Genomic DNA, 17,595 nt, shown 5'->3' with positions numbered 1-17,595 from the left:
AATTTTGGTGGCGCGATCTCGTCAGAAAGGGCAGGGACCCAAGTCATATACATTTTAATAAATTTAAATATACTTAAAAGGCTTCCCTGCCATGTGTTCCCCCCACGTTAAGAATTCCCATCACGTCAGAGATTTCCAATGATCTCCTTATCTGTGTTTATTTGGGGGGGGGGGGGAGGGGGAGAAGGGGCGCACCGGTGATCCTGGGGGAGAGTATGGGGTGGGGGGCTGGTGATACGCTTTTATGTAAAATCAGGGCACCCTCTCCAAACTGCGAAGCCGGCGCTGCTGGCTCTATCAGGTCCTAACCGCCAGCATGAAGGTGCTAACCACTCCTTGAGATTTTCTGTGCATAGACTGCCTTGCAATCTAAAGCGAAAACTTGGCAGTGCAGCTGGAGAGCTACACACTTGTTTCGTCACCTCAGCCAGCACTCTGTGCCCAAAGTGCATAATTCCACCCTTAGTTTCTGCAACACATTGTACCTGCCAAAATTTGTTGAGAGTACCCTTAACTGTATGATCGCCATGCAATTGACAGCAATACACAAAAGGTTGCAAGGTAACTGTATTTTTTTGGAGCAAATTGATTTATTCTATCATGCAGTGTGGGCATCGCCGGCAAGGCCATCCCGAATTGCTCTTGAAATGAGTGGCCTGTAAACAAATTTCAGAGGGCAGTTAACGGTCATTCATATTGCCTGGAGTGGGTCTGGAGTCGCACACAGGCCAGAACAGAATGACAGATTTCCTTCCAAAAAGGGCATTAGTCAGCCAGATAGATTTTTACAACAATTAATGATAGTTTCTGAAACCAGTTTTATATTCCAGATTTATTCATTGAATTCCAATATATTTTACTGTGATTCTCCTGACAAATTTAGTTCTTGCAATTTATACTTCAATATTTTCACAACAAACAGAAGTTCGGCATTTAGCAGTTTATTAAAAGTACAAATGTATATTGCACTGATGATGGTCGAGAAAGATGCATATTACCTACCTGGCCTAATAAGAGCAACTGGTCTGCACATTTCCTTGTGTGGTCATATGTTGTTCTTTTTGCCTCTTGCAGGTTAACTCGCTCAATTTGTGATCTCTGTAAATAAAATTATTTTAAAAGACTTTGTAGAAAGATGAAAACTGATCATAGTGAAGCCATTTTTTAAGAACATCTGAAAATGCCTAAGAAAATAATTCTTAGAAGGAGGACATCCTCAGAAAAGGATGTATCTGAATTATAATTAAGTAAATGAAAGAAAAATGCGACTTTAAATATAGCTGATTGTGTCATACAGGATGTAATTGAGTCACTTTGTTTTATCTCATACAATCTCACCATACCATAAACAGATTATTTCATTGTTAATGTTCCTTTTAAAATTCAACTACAAAGAGCCTACAGAGTGTCTTTTTCCACTTTTTGTAATACAGTTGTTTGAAGTTGCAGAAATATCTGAGAACACTAAATAGTGACTGCTACCTAGCACACCTTTAGCACGTTGATTAGTTATCAGAAGATCACTATTAACTCCGGAAGCTATAGCATTTCTAATTTGTATAAATTTGCACCTTCAGGTATTAAGCCAGTTTAAGCATAAAACGATAACAAAGATTCAAAAAACGGAAAACAACATTAATTTTATGATCTTCACGTTATGATCACATTAAAGCTGGTAATGTCACATTTCAGTAATACGACAAAAAAAAAATCTAAGGATGTTCAGAAGAAGAAATGAGCTGGACAAATTGAAATATAGGTCCAATTTTCTGGGGGTTATTGTTCTAAATGGAAATGATTGCAGAACCTAATTACTTTTATATTAAATAATATTATTCTGAAAGTCAATTCTGCACCTCAATTCTGAAAATTTCACCATTGTGCCAATTGTAACCAAATCATTTGGTTGCACAGAACATGGGAGCGATCAATCATGTTGATGTAATTCCCACAGTCAGCTCTAAACTATTTGTTCAATGGACTAATATTTAAATATACCACAAACAATCATTTACAAGACAGGGTGACTGAGTTACAGATTTCAGTTGTGCACTTAACTCTTTGGGGACCCTATTACATATTTCCCATTTTACTATCACCTCGCTCCTGCCAATCTTTTATTTTGAAATGAGATTGTATGAAACATGTCACTGTTTTAAAGTATCTTTCCTTTGAATATTTCCAAATCATGACTAGTCTCATATCTTGCACGATTGATAGCACAGAAAATCAATCAACATTTAACCAGGCAGAACCAAATAAAATCATATCCACAAGAATTGGAATGGAATAAGGAATACACTACTCAAACCTTCAAGCCTATTTTGGTAATCTTGAGATCATGGTCAATATGTATCTTAACTCCATTCATCTGCCTTTCAGGACTAAAATTAGGAAACATTTCTTCACACAAAGGCGGACAGAAGTTTGGAATTCTTGTCTGCACAAAGCAATTCATGCTGGATCAATTGTTAATTTTAAAAGTGAGATCGATAAGATTTTAGACAGCCAGATGCTTTAGGAATTTGGGACAAAATGGAGTTAGATCAAAAATTATCCATGATCTTGTAGCATGGTGAAACAGAATCGAGGAAATTAATGTTCTAGTTCTCTTCCATCGTCTTGTCTAGTTAAAAAAAAGCTATTGATCTCAAATTTGAAATTAACTGGCCAGCATATACTGTACTATCTTTTGTGGGAGAAAATTGTACATTTGTATTAAGAAGCGTTTCCCAGCTTCCTGAATGGTTTAGTTATGATTTTAACGTTACCGCCCAGATTAAACAAAGAGGTTTATAACAATGCAAAGCTAGTCATTAGTTTGTGGAGTGGGAGCATTTCAAAATCTGCAACGGGCCACCAAAAAGTTGATTAAAAAGGGAGAAAATAGAATGAGAGTAATCTAGCCAGGAATATAAGAACAGATTGTCAGAGGTTTTGCAAGTATGTAAGGAAGAGTAGCTAAAATAAATGCTGATCCTTAGTGCAGAAACACGAGATATTACCATGGGGAATGAAGAAATGGCAGAAGCATTGAATTTGGTATCTGTCTGCACATTGGAAAATTCAAGTTACACACTAGAAATAGAGGGTAACCTAGAGGTTAATAAGAATGAGGAAATTAATGCAATTAATATCAGCAGAGAATAAGTACTGGTGAAGGTCAAAGGACTAAAATCCAACAAATCCCCAAGAGTTGGTGGCCTCCATCCTCAGGTTCAAAAAGAATCAGCTGCAAAAGGTGCCTTGGCTATGATTTTCCAAAATTCCAAGATTCTGGAACAGTCCCAGCAGATGGGAAGTTAACAAACATAACACTGCTATACAAGTAAAGAGGGAGAGAGAAAACAGGGGACAGCAGGACAGGTAGCCTGGCATTATTCATCGGGAAAGTGCTGGCATCTATCAACAAAGTCTTAACTATGCACTTAGAAAAGTATAGCATGATCAGAACACATCAACATAGTTTTAGGAAAGGGAATTCCTGTTGGACAACTTTATTAGAGCTTTTTGAAAATGAAACGACTAAAGTAGATAAGGAGGAACACTAGATGTAGTATACTAGGATTTTCAAATGGCAGTCGATAAGATGACTTACACAAGGGCTCACGGAGTTGGGGGTGGGATGAAATCATGGATAGAGGATTGCTTATTGGACTGGAATCAGAGTAGGTATAAATAGGGCATTTCCAAGTTGGTAGGCTATGACCCGCAGAGTCATGATCAGTGTTGGGGCTTCATAAATTTACGATCCATATTAACGACTTAGATAAAGAGACAGAGAGCAATATGTCTACATTTGCTGAGGGTACAATGATAGGTGGGAATACAAGCTGTGAAGAGGACCACAAAGAGCCAGCAAAGTGATACAGACAGGTTATCTTTGTAGGCAACAAGCTGGCAGGTGGAGTATGATGTGGGGGTGTGAGGCTGTTCAATTTGATTGTAAGAATAGAGAAGCAGTAAAGTTTTAAAAAGTGTGAAACTTGTAAATGTTGAAGTTCATAGAGAATTGGGTGTACTCATGCAAGTCATACAACACATTGGTATGAAGATACAGCAAGCAATTAGAAAAGCACACTGACCTTTATTGCAATAAACAAAAAAATCAATTTAGTTTAAACTCTCCCCAACTGTTATATTTACCCTAATTGAAATTTGATGAATTAATTTCACCAGCTAAGCTAAAATTTAAGATAGTATTTTATAGTTTCCTGATCATTCTTTTTTTTAATGGATCTAATACTCACCTAAATCACCGACATGCGTCCTTTGCCCTCACTGTTTTCTTTGAAAATACACCGATCAGGTCCATGCTATTCACACCTCTCTCGCTTTCTTTTAATTTTCCCACTATGCTATTGCTGTGTCTGATTAGGTCCACACTGCTTCCCCGCACACACACTCTGCTCACTCTTCTTTATCCTCTGCCACTTCTGCATGCATCTCCAATCAGGTTCAGGTTATGGGTATCCACCACTGTTGCCTCTCAGGTTTGTGCTTTCTGTCTTTCACTGAGTTCCCGCTATCACTATCATGATATCAAAGTGCGTCTCTTGCACTGTTGTCTCTCAGACGCTCTCTTGCTCTCGTTGGCTTGATAAGCTTTTCTAAGGGACTGGGACGTGCTCATGGATACTGGTCAGAAGCAGTATGGGGGTATTTCGGTCGGGGTCCAGGGAGAATAAAAAATGTTCAGAAAAATCTAACAAGTGAATGTCCAACTACAAGGACTGGTGTCCCGCTAGACACTGATGTTGTTCATGCGGCAGAGGAGGGGTAAAGCACATGCCCATATGAAAACATGTGTTAACTTCAATTTATATTACCTGGAAGTAGGAATTTTCACAGAGTGTGTCATAGCAAATATCTAGAGGGCTTGCTTGGCTCTCTTGTACTGCATTTAGTTGAATAAGCTCTTTCCCTTTTGAGAAGCTGTACAAATAATGAGCAGCAACAGTCCAGAATTGCAGTTCTGACTCATCACCAAAAAGTCTAAAAGAAAAAGAAGCAATTTAGTTAACTGGGACGGCATCAACAACACTGAAGAGTTATAACAAGGAGACACTATAAATATATTTATTAAACGTAGATTCGGCATGAATAACAAAAATCAAAGGCGGCAACTGTAAGGGAACAACACTGTTTCCTCTCAACAACGACTTGCATTTCTTTAATGATTATTACATAGAGGCATGTCTCAGAGCAGAAGTTTAGAATTGGGGCCCACATGAAGGTTTGAAGAGACTCGCCATTATTAACCAAACATACACTGTACTGTTCCTGTGCACAGTCAATTTCACCATCCAAACAGAAATTTGTTCTCCATTTCGAGCGCTACCAATGGTAAAAATCCAACTGTTTACCTGGCTTTCTTCCAGTCACTCCCTTCTTGGCTCGGCGATGCATGTGTGGAAGTAAATACAACGGCAACAGTGCTGCTGTCGTTTTCAACTTTTGCAGCCTGTGGTCACTTTCCAATAGTATGCTAGCATTGTTGGAGTTGCATAGAAAACCTCAAGTGTAACAGCATGATGCTACAGTTCCCCTTGGAATAGGAGAAAGCCATGCTCCTTGCTGCCCAGCATCCTGCACTTTGATCTGCAGGCGATTAGGCCACCTCACAGAAGGGAGCAAGTGGTTAGAAAGGATTCAGGGCAATGCGGAGCATGAGTTTATCAATTAGGTATGAGGCAGATTTGAATCCTTCTCAGTACAAGAACTGTATTGAATCTTCAATGTCATACACAATAAATCATGTTTAAACCAACGTGTGACTCACTCAATATACAAGATCCACAGGTGTCTTTGTTTCATTATTTCATAACTTTACTAATACCCCGCTTCACAATCTAGAGGTTGTGTTTTTAGTTTTCTTCTGTATGGTTTCCAAATATACTGGTGAGAATGATGGTTCCTCTGGAGTGTGCACCCAGAACCTAGTCCATGGCACCACAGCTCTGATGTACAGGAAAGCAGGAGGAAGTTTTCCAAAGCCATGGTGATAGGAGATTCAATAGCTAGGGGAATAGACGGGTGTTTCCATAGCCTCAAGTGTGATTCCAGGATAATGTGTTGCCACCCTTATGCCAGGGTCAAGATGCCACTGATCAACTGCAGAGCACTGAGGGGAAGGATGAATTGTCAGCAGTCATCAATATTGCTACCAACAACAGAGATAGAAAGAAGTATAAGGACATGCATGTTGAGTTCAGTGAGCTAGGAATAAACTAGCAAGCAGGACCTCAAATGTGGTAATCTCTTGATTGCTACCAGAAATGGGGTGACGTGCGCACGAATCATTGAATATGACAAGCTTGAGAAAGCATTTCATAAAGCACACAGAATCCTGGCCTCTATAAATATGGACATAGAGTACAGGAAAAAAAGAAAATTATAATAAACCTACACAAAGCATTGGTTCCACCTCAATTAGAGCACTGTGCCCATTTCTGGGCATCACATTTCAGGATAGATGTGAAGGCATTAAAGAGGGAGCAGAAAAGATTCACAAGTATGGTTCCAGGGATGAAAAACCTCAGTTACGTGGATAGTTTGGAAAAGAAACGATTAAGAGAGTCGATAGAGGTGTTCAAAGTCACGTGGAGTCGAGACAAGAGTAGAGAGAGAGAAATTGTTCCCGTTGATGGAAGGATGGAGAACCAGAGGACACTGGCATGAGGGAAAGCATTTTATGCAGCAAATGGTTAGGTTCTGGAATGAACAGCAGGAGAATCTGCTAAAAGCAGATTCAAAGGAGATCTTCAAAAGAGGTTTGGATAATAATCTGAAGAGAGAAAATTTGCAGGACTTTGGGAGAAGGTGGGGGGGGGGGGGTGGAATTAGGACAGTTGCAGAGAGCTAGCACGAACATGACAGACCCTTTGCACAGTAACCTTTCTCTAAGGAGAGGAGATTGTTTTATTGCGCTTTTAGAATTCCACACTAAAGGAGGTGTGTAAAAGCAAGCAAAACACAGCAGATGCTGATTTAGCAAATCGAGCTGATGATTAGCTGTGATGAAAGGTCACTGACCTGAAATATTAACTCTCTTTCTTCCTCCCTGCTAACCTGTGTTTCCAGCATTGGAATTGATAATTTTTGCTCATCACCAGAAATGATGATCACATTAAGTAAACAAACTGCTGAACTACATTTCATACAGAGGAACCACTTGCTTTGCGCACGGGATCGGTGGAATTTTTGTAACACCAGGCAGGAGGGAGAAATGTAGGTAGGAGAGGGAAAAAGCACAGGAGAAAGTTCTTGATGAGGAACTTGAAAGGAGGAAGGTCGCATGGCAATGATGCTAAGGGAGGAAAATCCAGTTGTTGAAGCCACGATAGAATTCTGATGAAGGGTGTATGATCCTGGGGCATATCAGTGTGCTTGGTGCGGAAATGGGGAGTGTGGAGGGGATGGTTTTGATGCATTGAAGGGCAGTGTGTGTCTATAGGCATTGATGAATGGTGTACAGGTTGTCAGTCAGGAAAACAAAGGCAGTTTCAAGGAATTAATATTTGCATTGGTAAACATTAAGCGGGTTAAATTAATGTTTCTGTGTAAGGAAGGGTAAACCTACAGTTAGATTCTTGCTATACAATGGTGTTTCTATGTGTGAGGGCTTTGGTTTCAATTTAAATTATGTTTCTATTGTGCTTAGAGAGGTTACAGCGTGAAAGTAAACAAGTTTGCAGAAGCAGCAGATTGTTGCTTACCAACCGGGGGCCTTTTTAAGGTAGAAAGGTATTTTGAATATAGTTTTAGCTGAATTTGTTGGTAGTTGGAGAGAGGACATCAGGGAGTGAACATCTCTCTATTCTGCCGGAAGAAAGCTTGACAGGACAAAGAGGCTGCAAAAGACAGACTTCCCAAAGAATCAGATAAAGTCCAGATAACGAGGAAATTGAGACAGAAAGAATGTCTTAGGAAGACTGCAGTTAAGGGAACAGAGAACAAGAAGCCAAACCAGGTATTTTTCAGGAGAACTCAAGGGAAAAGAAGGGAAAATGTTGTGCGTGAAAGAGACAGCTGCAGTTAACCAGCTTTAAAGTGGGAAAGCAGACTTCAGAGGTAAAATTTGGTACCATCTTCATACAGTAAGGGAATCAATAGTTAAAGCAACTGTGAAGACAAAGAAATCTTAACGGGAGTTGTAAAATCTATAATCAAATCTTTTATGGATGCCTCTGTGACAAAGCATTGTGTAAAAGAAAATTTCAAAGTATATATTTTTTAAATCACCAGAATTCAATGAGTCAAGGTGGCTCACAATACAAGAATCATCAGGTGGCATTTTGAGCAGAAATTCACAGACATTTACTTGGGTTCAGAGAGGAGTGTGTCTAACCACAGCCAGGTATGTGTTTTAAGAGACTGTCTGCTATTGAAACCACTGAAGCGCAAGATATACTTTTAAAAAGATTAACCTTAAAATCTGTATATATTTGTGCAGCTAAGGGGGGAGTAAAAGAGTATTGTAGATTAATCCAACTTTTTATGTTTGATAAACAAAATTCTTGTTGTTAAAACGAAGTAGCGGTCCTGTGACTCTGTTCCTCCATGTTTTCCTCCAAAAGATTAATTGTTATGGCCTTCTGAGCCAGGATTCTATTCCCGTCCAATTATAACACCAACTGGAATCGTAACAGTGTTCCAAGTATTATACGCTTGCAAGTGCTAGTTGTGCATGTGGATGGGTGAGAGTGATGGTAGTAGTCGTTGGGAGTTTTCGTACTCTGCTGTGCATGCGAATGCACATGTAAGAATGGGGATAAAGCATCCAGACTGCCTGGAAACTGATTATTTGTGCACCCCTCGAGTGCTGAAGGTCTGTAGTGAGGAAGGGCAGATTAATCAACATCCGATGGTCCAGTGCCAACTAGCCAGAGTTTCAGATACTTAAAAATCTAAATCTTGACCCTTCTCAAGCAGCAATATCTTTGTGCACAGTGATTAGACTATGTCCTAATTAAACTCATGTAGAGTGAGGATAATATATCTCCTGCCTTCTGTGCCTCATTTTGGAAGCTCACTGCGGAGGCAGCAGGTCCAAGCTCCACAACAGGACTCAATCCAGGCTGAAATTGCAGAAGTGGTGCAATGATACAAATGTTCTTGTTTTAGGTGATATGTTATACTAAGGTTCCAATGGCCTATTCTAATGGCTGTGCAATTCCCACTGCACAATATGAAAAAGAGGAGGACATTTCCCCGTGACAACCAACACTGCAAAAAAATAAAACTGGATATTAATTTAATCACTGCTTGCTCTGCACAAAATTAATAAGGCAGTAAAAAATGCAAACAAGACACCAGGGTTTACATCTAGAGGGTCAGAAATGCAAAGAAGTGAAGATACATCAAACTTATATAGAATCTTGCCAAGATCTAACTTAAGAGTGCCGCGAACAGTCTGGTGTCTGGTCCAATTAAAAATGGATATAGAGACACTGGACAAGATGCAAAAAAACATCTGCCAGAATGATCCCAAATGTGTTTTACTTAACAAGATAAGTTGAACTGGTTTGGAGCTCTTTGTGGTAGAAAAGGTTGAGGGGTGAGATGATAGAAGTCTTTTATAAAAGGTTAGACATAGAGAAAGAATGTCCACGTGTTTGAGCGGGAAGGGGGGGGGGGGGGGGGGGGGGCGGCCTCAAATCTAGGAGTCGTAAATAAAAGGCTGTCACCAAAAGTCTACGCGGAATGTAAACACTGGCGCAGACCAGTTGGACCAAATGGAGTGTTTCTGTTATAAAGTCTATGCAATTCTATGAAAGGTCAATGTGCACAAGGAGGAATAGCAAGTTGTGATTGCAATCAAACACATTGCCATTCGGTGATCTTGACCAATGCTGTTTTGCATGAGTGCAGATGGTTAAAAGTGGAGGGCAGAATTGAAGGTGGCAGGAATCTCAGTAATCTAGCTTAGTCCTAGTTACCTTGCTACTAGAGAGCATCTCTGCAGCATCTCGAACTCTGGATCTAGAAGAAGACACTGGATGTCACTGTAAAGAAAATAGACAGCATTTACCATAACATATATACATGTACCATCTAGAAACACAAGGGAGCAGGCACTTGTGATTACCAGCTGCAAGTCACATCCAAGTCACCCGTGTCACACAGAATATTGCCACAGAAATAGACCACAGTTCATTCATTGCTGCTAGGTTTAAATCCTGGACCTACCTAGATAACTGTACCATAGGAGTAGCCGCACCACATGGACTGCAGAAGTTAAGAATGTGGCTCCCACCACCTTCTCAATGGTGATTAGGGATTGGACAATAAATGCTGGTCTTGCCAATGTTGCCCACATCCCATAATTGAATGGAGCGAAATTCAAAAGGATGGAATTTTTGAAGTGTCAATGTATACACTGTAAGGTTCATATTTTAAATAATACAAGATAAACCATTTAAATTATGTCGCAGAAAACCTTTTTGAAATGAAAATCCTACTTACTATGATATAGAGTTCAATTGCTCCAGCATAAGAAATTTTACTTCTTCACTTTCTGAATAATGACTGCAGGAAACATCAGGTAAAAAAGTGAGGTTAGTCCGCCATTCAATATTCATTGCTGTCACTTTAGGAATAAACAACACAAACTTCAAATTGATAGAAAATTAAGGTACAGAGAAATTAGCCACTCTTAAAGACTTTAACAATATGTTGATATACATATGTTCTGTAAATATACTTCTCAACTAGTAGGAATGGTAGGTAATAGGGATGCACTGTCACACAATATATCGACTTCTCTTTAATTATTTGTTAAATTGACTGACCAATTTTGAAACAAAAGGTTATGATTGGTACACACACTTACATTTGCATAATATCCAGGGAATATTGTCCATTCCATGGTTGGTGCAATAGGAAAGCTTTCAATACTAGACAAGATCTGGGAAGTAGGAGGTACGGACACCAAAGAAGATCTACAGAAGAAAATGACGAATAAGGTAATTACTCTATATTTCCTCATTGTGTCACAATTCTCACTGTAACATGATTTTAATTAGCTGCCAAACAATTATCCACATCAGCACAGCACTATCTGTGAAAATTTTGCTGGGAGTTATCGGCGAGCAATAAGAATCAAGTCCTGGTTGGAAGAGCAGCAAGCAATTGTGAAAAAGGAGGAAGAAAATGCAGAAGGTACTGAAATTGGCTCTTTAACCAGCTGAGGCAGAAACATTTCTGAACAAAAAAAGGGGTACGGCAAGCATGCAAGTTAGAGGAAACTTTAACACAATGATTTTGGAATATAAAATTAGAAGAAATAAAATTTATCAAATACAGTTCAATAAATACAAACAGAGACGTATGGATACTCTTGGGCGAGGTTAGTTTAGTGAAAAGATCTTTTGAATAAACCATAATTTTCCAGATTGTAAAAGGAATGAACATACACAATTAAAGGAGTCAATCACAGCATAAAATCAAAGGAGCAAAAACAAAGAAAAAAAAGATTGCGAAGTGAAAAAAATTACATTTAGATCAAAGCTGTTTCCTTTTAAAATCATACAATTTCCAATAGCTTAAAAAGTATTATACATTTTCATGAGGAACTTTTAAAAAGTCAGTCATTACACAAGTACCTTACAAATATTCAATTCAAATCCACCACAGTCATCGGAAAAATCTTTAGTGCACTTGAAAGTTAAATAAAATCTACAGCATGAATCTATTTCTCTCTTTGAGTGTAACTAATTGCCTCTGACCTAAATCTGAGAGGGATGAATTGAAAGATCATGGAAGATGTTTGCTGTAATGGTGGAGTTCCATCAGCAGGTGGAGTTCAGGCTGTGCATCAGGAAAATGAATAACAGAGCATGATGAGAGTTAATACCCTTCAACCTGCTCTTCATGGGTAGAAATGGATTGCTATTTGTCTCTGCCATAATTATGGTCAACTATGCATTATTCATAAACATAAATCACACAATTATACTAACATTTCAGAACTTAAATCATAAAGGATGACAATGCTGTAGTTCAGTCAAATAACATTATGACATAGAACCATGGAAAAGTTACAGCACAGAAAGAGGCCATTCAGCCCCAATCTGTCTGCATTGGCCAAAAGAAAAGCAGGGGGGGGGGGGGGGGGGGGGGGGGAAGAGAGAAAAAAAACAAACTTGTCATACATTTTAATCCCATATTCCAGCCTTGCAAGTTGCAGCACTTCAGGTACAGATACAAGAATCTTAAACATTTCAGCCTCAACCACCACTTCAGGTAATGAATTTTATACACCCACCATCCACTGGGTGAAAAGACTTTTCCTCAAGTCCTCTGTATTTCCTTCTGCCAATAACCTTAAACCTATAGAAGTTATGATTCGGTATTTTTCTGTAATGTTAACTAAAAACCATATTTGTACGTATGCGGAAGCAGATACTTAATTAATTCATAGAATGCAAGTGTTGCTGGCGAGGCCACTATTTACTGCCCATCCTTATAAAATTAGTCAGTCAGTTTGATTGAGCCGAAATCCTTTGATTATCTGCACCAAACATTACCTGAATTCAGTGCTTATTTTGAATACTTATCCGAGTGGAAAGTATGGCTTTATAAACACACTATCACAATGTTTCTTCAGTCAATGGCAGAAATCAGCAGAACCTTAAGACCAATTTCTGCTGCCAGACCAACTAAATTCTGTGTAAGAGAATACAAATTCTTCAGCGCTTTCTGTGACACATTACTCAGTGATTTATTCACTTTAAAAAAAAGTAAAGTGTGATGTTATTAATTGTTTAAACTAAATCTCAACTTTAAAGAGAGGCACTTGAACCACAAACTTCAACTAACAGTTCAGGAGAGGAAACAATGAAATCACAGTAATGGAAATTAAACTCATCCAGGTATTGGAACAGGAGCATCACCATCAGGAGCAACCATAGGAGCAGGAGAGCCTTGAAGTTGGGGAGATTTAAAGTCACAGCTGGATGATATAGAACCATAGAAAATAGGAGAGGAGTAGCCCAGTCAGACCAGGCCATTCGAATATAATCCTGACTCAATCTCTTCTCATACGTCAGTCTGCTATCCCAGAAATCAGTTTAGTAAACCTCTGTTGCACTCCATCTATAGCAAGAGCAACCTTACTCATTAGGAGACCAAAACTTCACAAATATTCCAGGTGTGGTCTCACCAAGGATCTGTATAATTGCAGCAAGACATCCCTGCGCCTGTACTCAAATCCTCTCGCTATGAACGCTAACATACCATTTGCCTTTTTTACCACCTGCTACACCGACATGCTTCCCTGCAGTGACTGGTGTGAGAGGACACCCAGGTCTCATTGCATATTCTCCTCTCTCAATTTCTTTTTAAAAAAAATTATATTATCCAATTCATTTTTTTTCCAATTAAGGGAAATTTAGCGTGGCCAATCCATCTACTTTGCTCATCTTTGGGTTGTGGGGGTGAGACCCATGTAGACACGAGAAGAATGTGGAAACTCCACATGGAAAGTGACCCGGGACCGGGATCAAACCTGGGTCCTTGGTGCCATGAGCAGCAGTGCTAACCACTGCGCCATCGTGCCGCACCCCTCCCCTCTCAATTTCTAGCCATACAAGTTTCTTTGTTGATAAGGAAGTCTTTAGGAAGCTGGACCAACAATGCAATACTTTGTATAAATTAGCTAAAAGCCAACTCGGCCTCTCACTCTGTTCCAGCTCCTGATTGTGCTGTTTCACTGTTTGAATAACGAGAGAAATCCTTACATTATGATCATGATAGTGAGGAGTGGTCCTGACAACTTCATTCTCATCCTATTATTTAACCTCATCCCATTACTTATGCACCCATTGCTTATTCAGCTAATCATAAGAGCAATTTTGGCAATTATTCTAAACGGGTTTTTTTTACTGTGATTTTAGCACTCCGAAATGAATTGTAAAAATGTAATTCACCAATAGTGCTGCATTATGGTAATTGTGTCTTGGATGTTACGAACCATAAGAGATTAATGTTCCAGCCATGATCTCAATTTATTTGAATGGAATTTCATAGGAACATTCATCTGAAGCATACTGCACTTTGCAAATATAGAATATACACTGCAGTTGCCAAAGGATAAGGTTTCATATTAAAACAAGTTAACCTGATTGAACCCATGTGACTGGTTAGGAGTCTGGCTTTATAGTGGCATTATTATATAAAACAAAAGCTGACAATAGTTAACTAAGTAACTAAGTACAGGTAAAGATTGTAAAATGTTTGAAAATCTGGTGAGAGTAGTAACATTGAGGAAGACAACAAATCTATGGTGACACAAAATATTGTTCTGAAAAAAAATTACTTTTAAGAGTCTATTGGAAGAACAGCTAGCCTCAACATTTCAGGCCATGTACTTTGCCCATCGTCTGGACAAATAACCGGAACAGGTAGTTATAGATAGTGGAGGATGGGAATATGGGAGGGATTTTACTCTAAACATTTCATTAAGAGGATATACCAAACTATAATCAATTCATCAGACACAATGATCAATTTTAACATTGAGTCACTGTTCACTAATATGCCTATACCAGAAGCTGGTCTTATCATCAAACAGCTTTTGGAAGATCCAAATCCAAAATAACTGCAATGTCTTGCATCAATTTATAAGCTTCTAATGATTTGCCTAAACTCAACAGTATTTCAGTGGCCAAGTTCATATTTTAAACAAACAAATGGTGCTGCAATGAGACCTCCATTCTTATCAATTGTCATTGACACATATATGGAAGAATTTAAAGAAGCAGCACTCAATCAACTGGTCTTAAAGCTAAACTCGGTCCTTGATATGTCGAGGTCGCTCGCAGGGAAATTCAGGAGAGAACTTCGTATGTTCCTGCAACACGTTAACAATTAATATTTCAATATTAATTTATCATGAATATGAAACAACAACTTTCCATATTATTTCTCGGTTTTCTCATTTGCAAGACTCATAATGGCACGCCATTATACTGAATTTACCGTAAGCCCACTCACAGTGGGAGATATCAGAATACCAATATTTTCATTAACCTGTTACCCTTGTTACCACAGCCTGGGCTAGGGTGCGGTAAATTCCAGCCCCCCGCCCCTTGAATCGGAGTCATAACATAATTGAAGTAACCAATAATTTTTATACATTTTTCGGGATCTTGGCCCTAAATGCTCCAATGACTTACAGGCACCAGATTTGTAAGTAAAACACAAAAAAAACATTATTTATAACAAGAAAGTTAAAACATGTAATAATTAAACTAGAATAACGGCCTGCTAATCTATTACTTTCCCCTTTAACTGTCCCACCCTCTACCCAAACACACACAAGACAGACACACATAGAGGAAGGGAAAGGGATAAAAAGATGTGGATTCAAATTTGGAAGAACGAGAGATTGATTGATTGATATTTATTGTCACATGTACCGAAGTACAGTGAAATGTATTTTTCAGAGGCCAAGGGAATGTACACAGTACGTACATAGTAGACTAAAGAATGTGTTCTTGTTGCTGATGTTGAAGTCTTGGTAGTCAGCTATCTGCCCAGGATGCAAAGTATTGAAACCACCAGTTGGATTGGATCTTCTGGCACGTTTCAATCAGAATTCACAATTATCAGCCTCACTGAGACAAGACAAGAGTTCTCCAATTATCAGATTTTAAAAAGGAGATTTTCAAACAACCAAGCCTGCCTGCAGCTGGTGCTGGTCTGGATCTTCCTCCAGGTTTAACTGGCTGTGGAGAAAGAAATCAGGACCTTAGAGAGGTCATCAGGAGAGAGAAAGAAATGTGGCTCTCCCAAGCCTCTTAATCAGAAGAGAGCTCCAATCTCCCAAAATAGAGCCTGAGTTTGGCAGAACATTCTGGAACACCAGCACCAATCAGCATAGGCCCAACCAACAGGTCAAGACCCTGGAATATAAGTAGGCGATTGGCTGCAGCCAAGTCCATCAAGTCGAGTCATCACCGGGCCAGACCAAATAGCACATTGTACCACGGGATCCCCAACCAGCACATCCTGCCGGAATGTTTCCGTAATCATCCAGCTACAGACGTTATAACAGCCAAGACAACTGAAAATAAAGGGAATACACAAGGGAAACCAGATTTAAACAGGTGGATCCCACACCCTCCAATAACACTCTCATTAAAAGAGCATTCTCTATTGTCTACAACAAGAACTTTCCATATCGAGTCTGCACTTCAACTCTTGGGATTCTCTTCACACAAGATTAACACACACCTACTAGTTACTCCCTCTATAACAACTACTTCCACTAAGAGTCAGCCTCCCATATATTGGTTCCATCTCGCAGAGATTGTAACATATACTAAAGGTAGTAGACCCAAGAGTTTAAAGCGATTGCAGCCTCATCTATATTTGGAAAACACTACATAGTAATTAAAGGAACATCAAGCCTACTTAAAACAGTGAATGGGACAAATTAACTATTGTCAAACACGCACAACTCAATAATCATCACATTCAAAACTCTAAACCTATCTCATCCATCACACTAGCACACAAGATGTGTCAAGGAGACTATGGAAATCTACCAGCATTGTCCCGCAAGACAAAATGGCTTTATCATCAGTGACACCAGATTACCGTTACTGAAGAAACACGCTACTATCCATTCTACACTGTCAACCAATCGGCACCAATAACGTTAAGATAAAAGCAAATTACTGCAGATGCTGGAATCGGAAACGAAAATAGAAAATGCTGGACAATCTCAGAAGGTCTAACGGCATCTGTGGAGAGAGAACAGGACTAACATTTCAAGCCTGGATGACTCTTTGTCAAGAATGTTAATACGTCCTGACAAATCAGCAGCAAGAAGGGAAACATGGAACTGGACTATTACAAACATAATTGCCTGGCCAATCTGCAGTAAGATCCTGCCCATATTCCCATTCTCCAATATACATAATTAGCTCTTCCTGTTGCAATATTCATCCAGACAATGGGCAGAGTATGATGCCTGAAATCTCAGCAGCAATTGGTCAGTTCTTACGACAGCTGCACAGCACACATATTCAGTCATACTGGCAAAAAACCAGCGGGACTTTGGCCCATCGTGGGCCGGAGAATTCAGGCAGCCCCGGGGCCCATTGAGTCGTGCTGGTCCCCGCCATTCTCCGAGGCGGACGGCGCGATTAATGCCTCGCCGACTTATGGAGGGCCGGAGAATTCAGAGGACGGCGGGGGCGGGATTCACGCCGACCCCCGGCGATTCTCCGCCCTGGCGGTGGGGTCGGAGAATCCCACCCCAGGTCTGGGATTGTAATACTTGTGCTTAGGCGTTCTGGATGGGAAGAAAGCAAGATTAATGGACCTTGAACAGTGAAAGATGAAAAAGATTGGCAAGGAGCAATAATCCTCAGAACCTCAGGAAGAGAAAATTGAAATTGCACTTCACCATTTATCACAAGAAATTATAGTTTTCTAGCGGTTCCATTTACAGAGGGAGCTTTCCATTACCTCCAGCATAAACTTCGGAACAAACTGTCACATGTGTATATATCAATTATAAAATGTAACGCTTTTGAAAGACAAATGATCTGAGCAGCATTTGGCTAGTTCTTACGACAGCTG

General features: G+C 39.5%; 1 protein-coding gene across 1 annotated transcript in view; it reads right to left on the bottom strand.

Annotated features, from left to right (window-relative positions):
* wdr11 (WD repeat domain 11) overlaps positions 1-17,595 on the bottom strand; it is a 151,691-nt gene that overhangs the window by 19,438 nt on the left and 114,658 nt on the right. The window contains exons 20-24 of the mRNA XM_038773684.1: positions 10,835-10,943; positions 10,468-10,530; positions 9,942-10,007; positions 4,830-4,995; positions 1,003-1,098 (exon numbers count right to left, since the gene is read on the bottom strand). Coding sequence (XP_038629612.1) covers positions 1,003-1,098; positions 4,830-4,995; positions 9,942-10,007; positions 10,468-10,530; positions 10,835-10,943 — 500 coding nt within the window. The remainder of the gene's footprint in view (positions 1-1,002; positions 1,099-4,829; positions 4,996-9,941; positions 10,008-10,467; positions 10,531-10,834; positions 10,944-17,595) is intronic.

The sequence above is a fragment of the Scyliorhinus canicula genome, chromosome 16, assembly GCF_902713615.1.
Source record: "Scyliorhinus canicula chromosome 16, sScyCan1.1, whole genome shotgun sequence".
Classification (NCBI taxonomy): domain Eukaryota; kingdom Metazoa; phylum Chordata; class Chondrichthyes; order Carcharhiniformes; family Scyliorhinidae; genus Scyliorhinus; species Scyliorhinus canicula.
The sequence above is the reverse complement of the archived record's forward strand: the minus strand, read 5'-3'. Positions and strand labels throughout refer to the sequence as shown.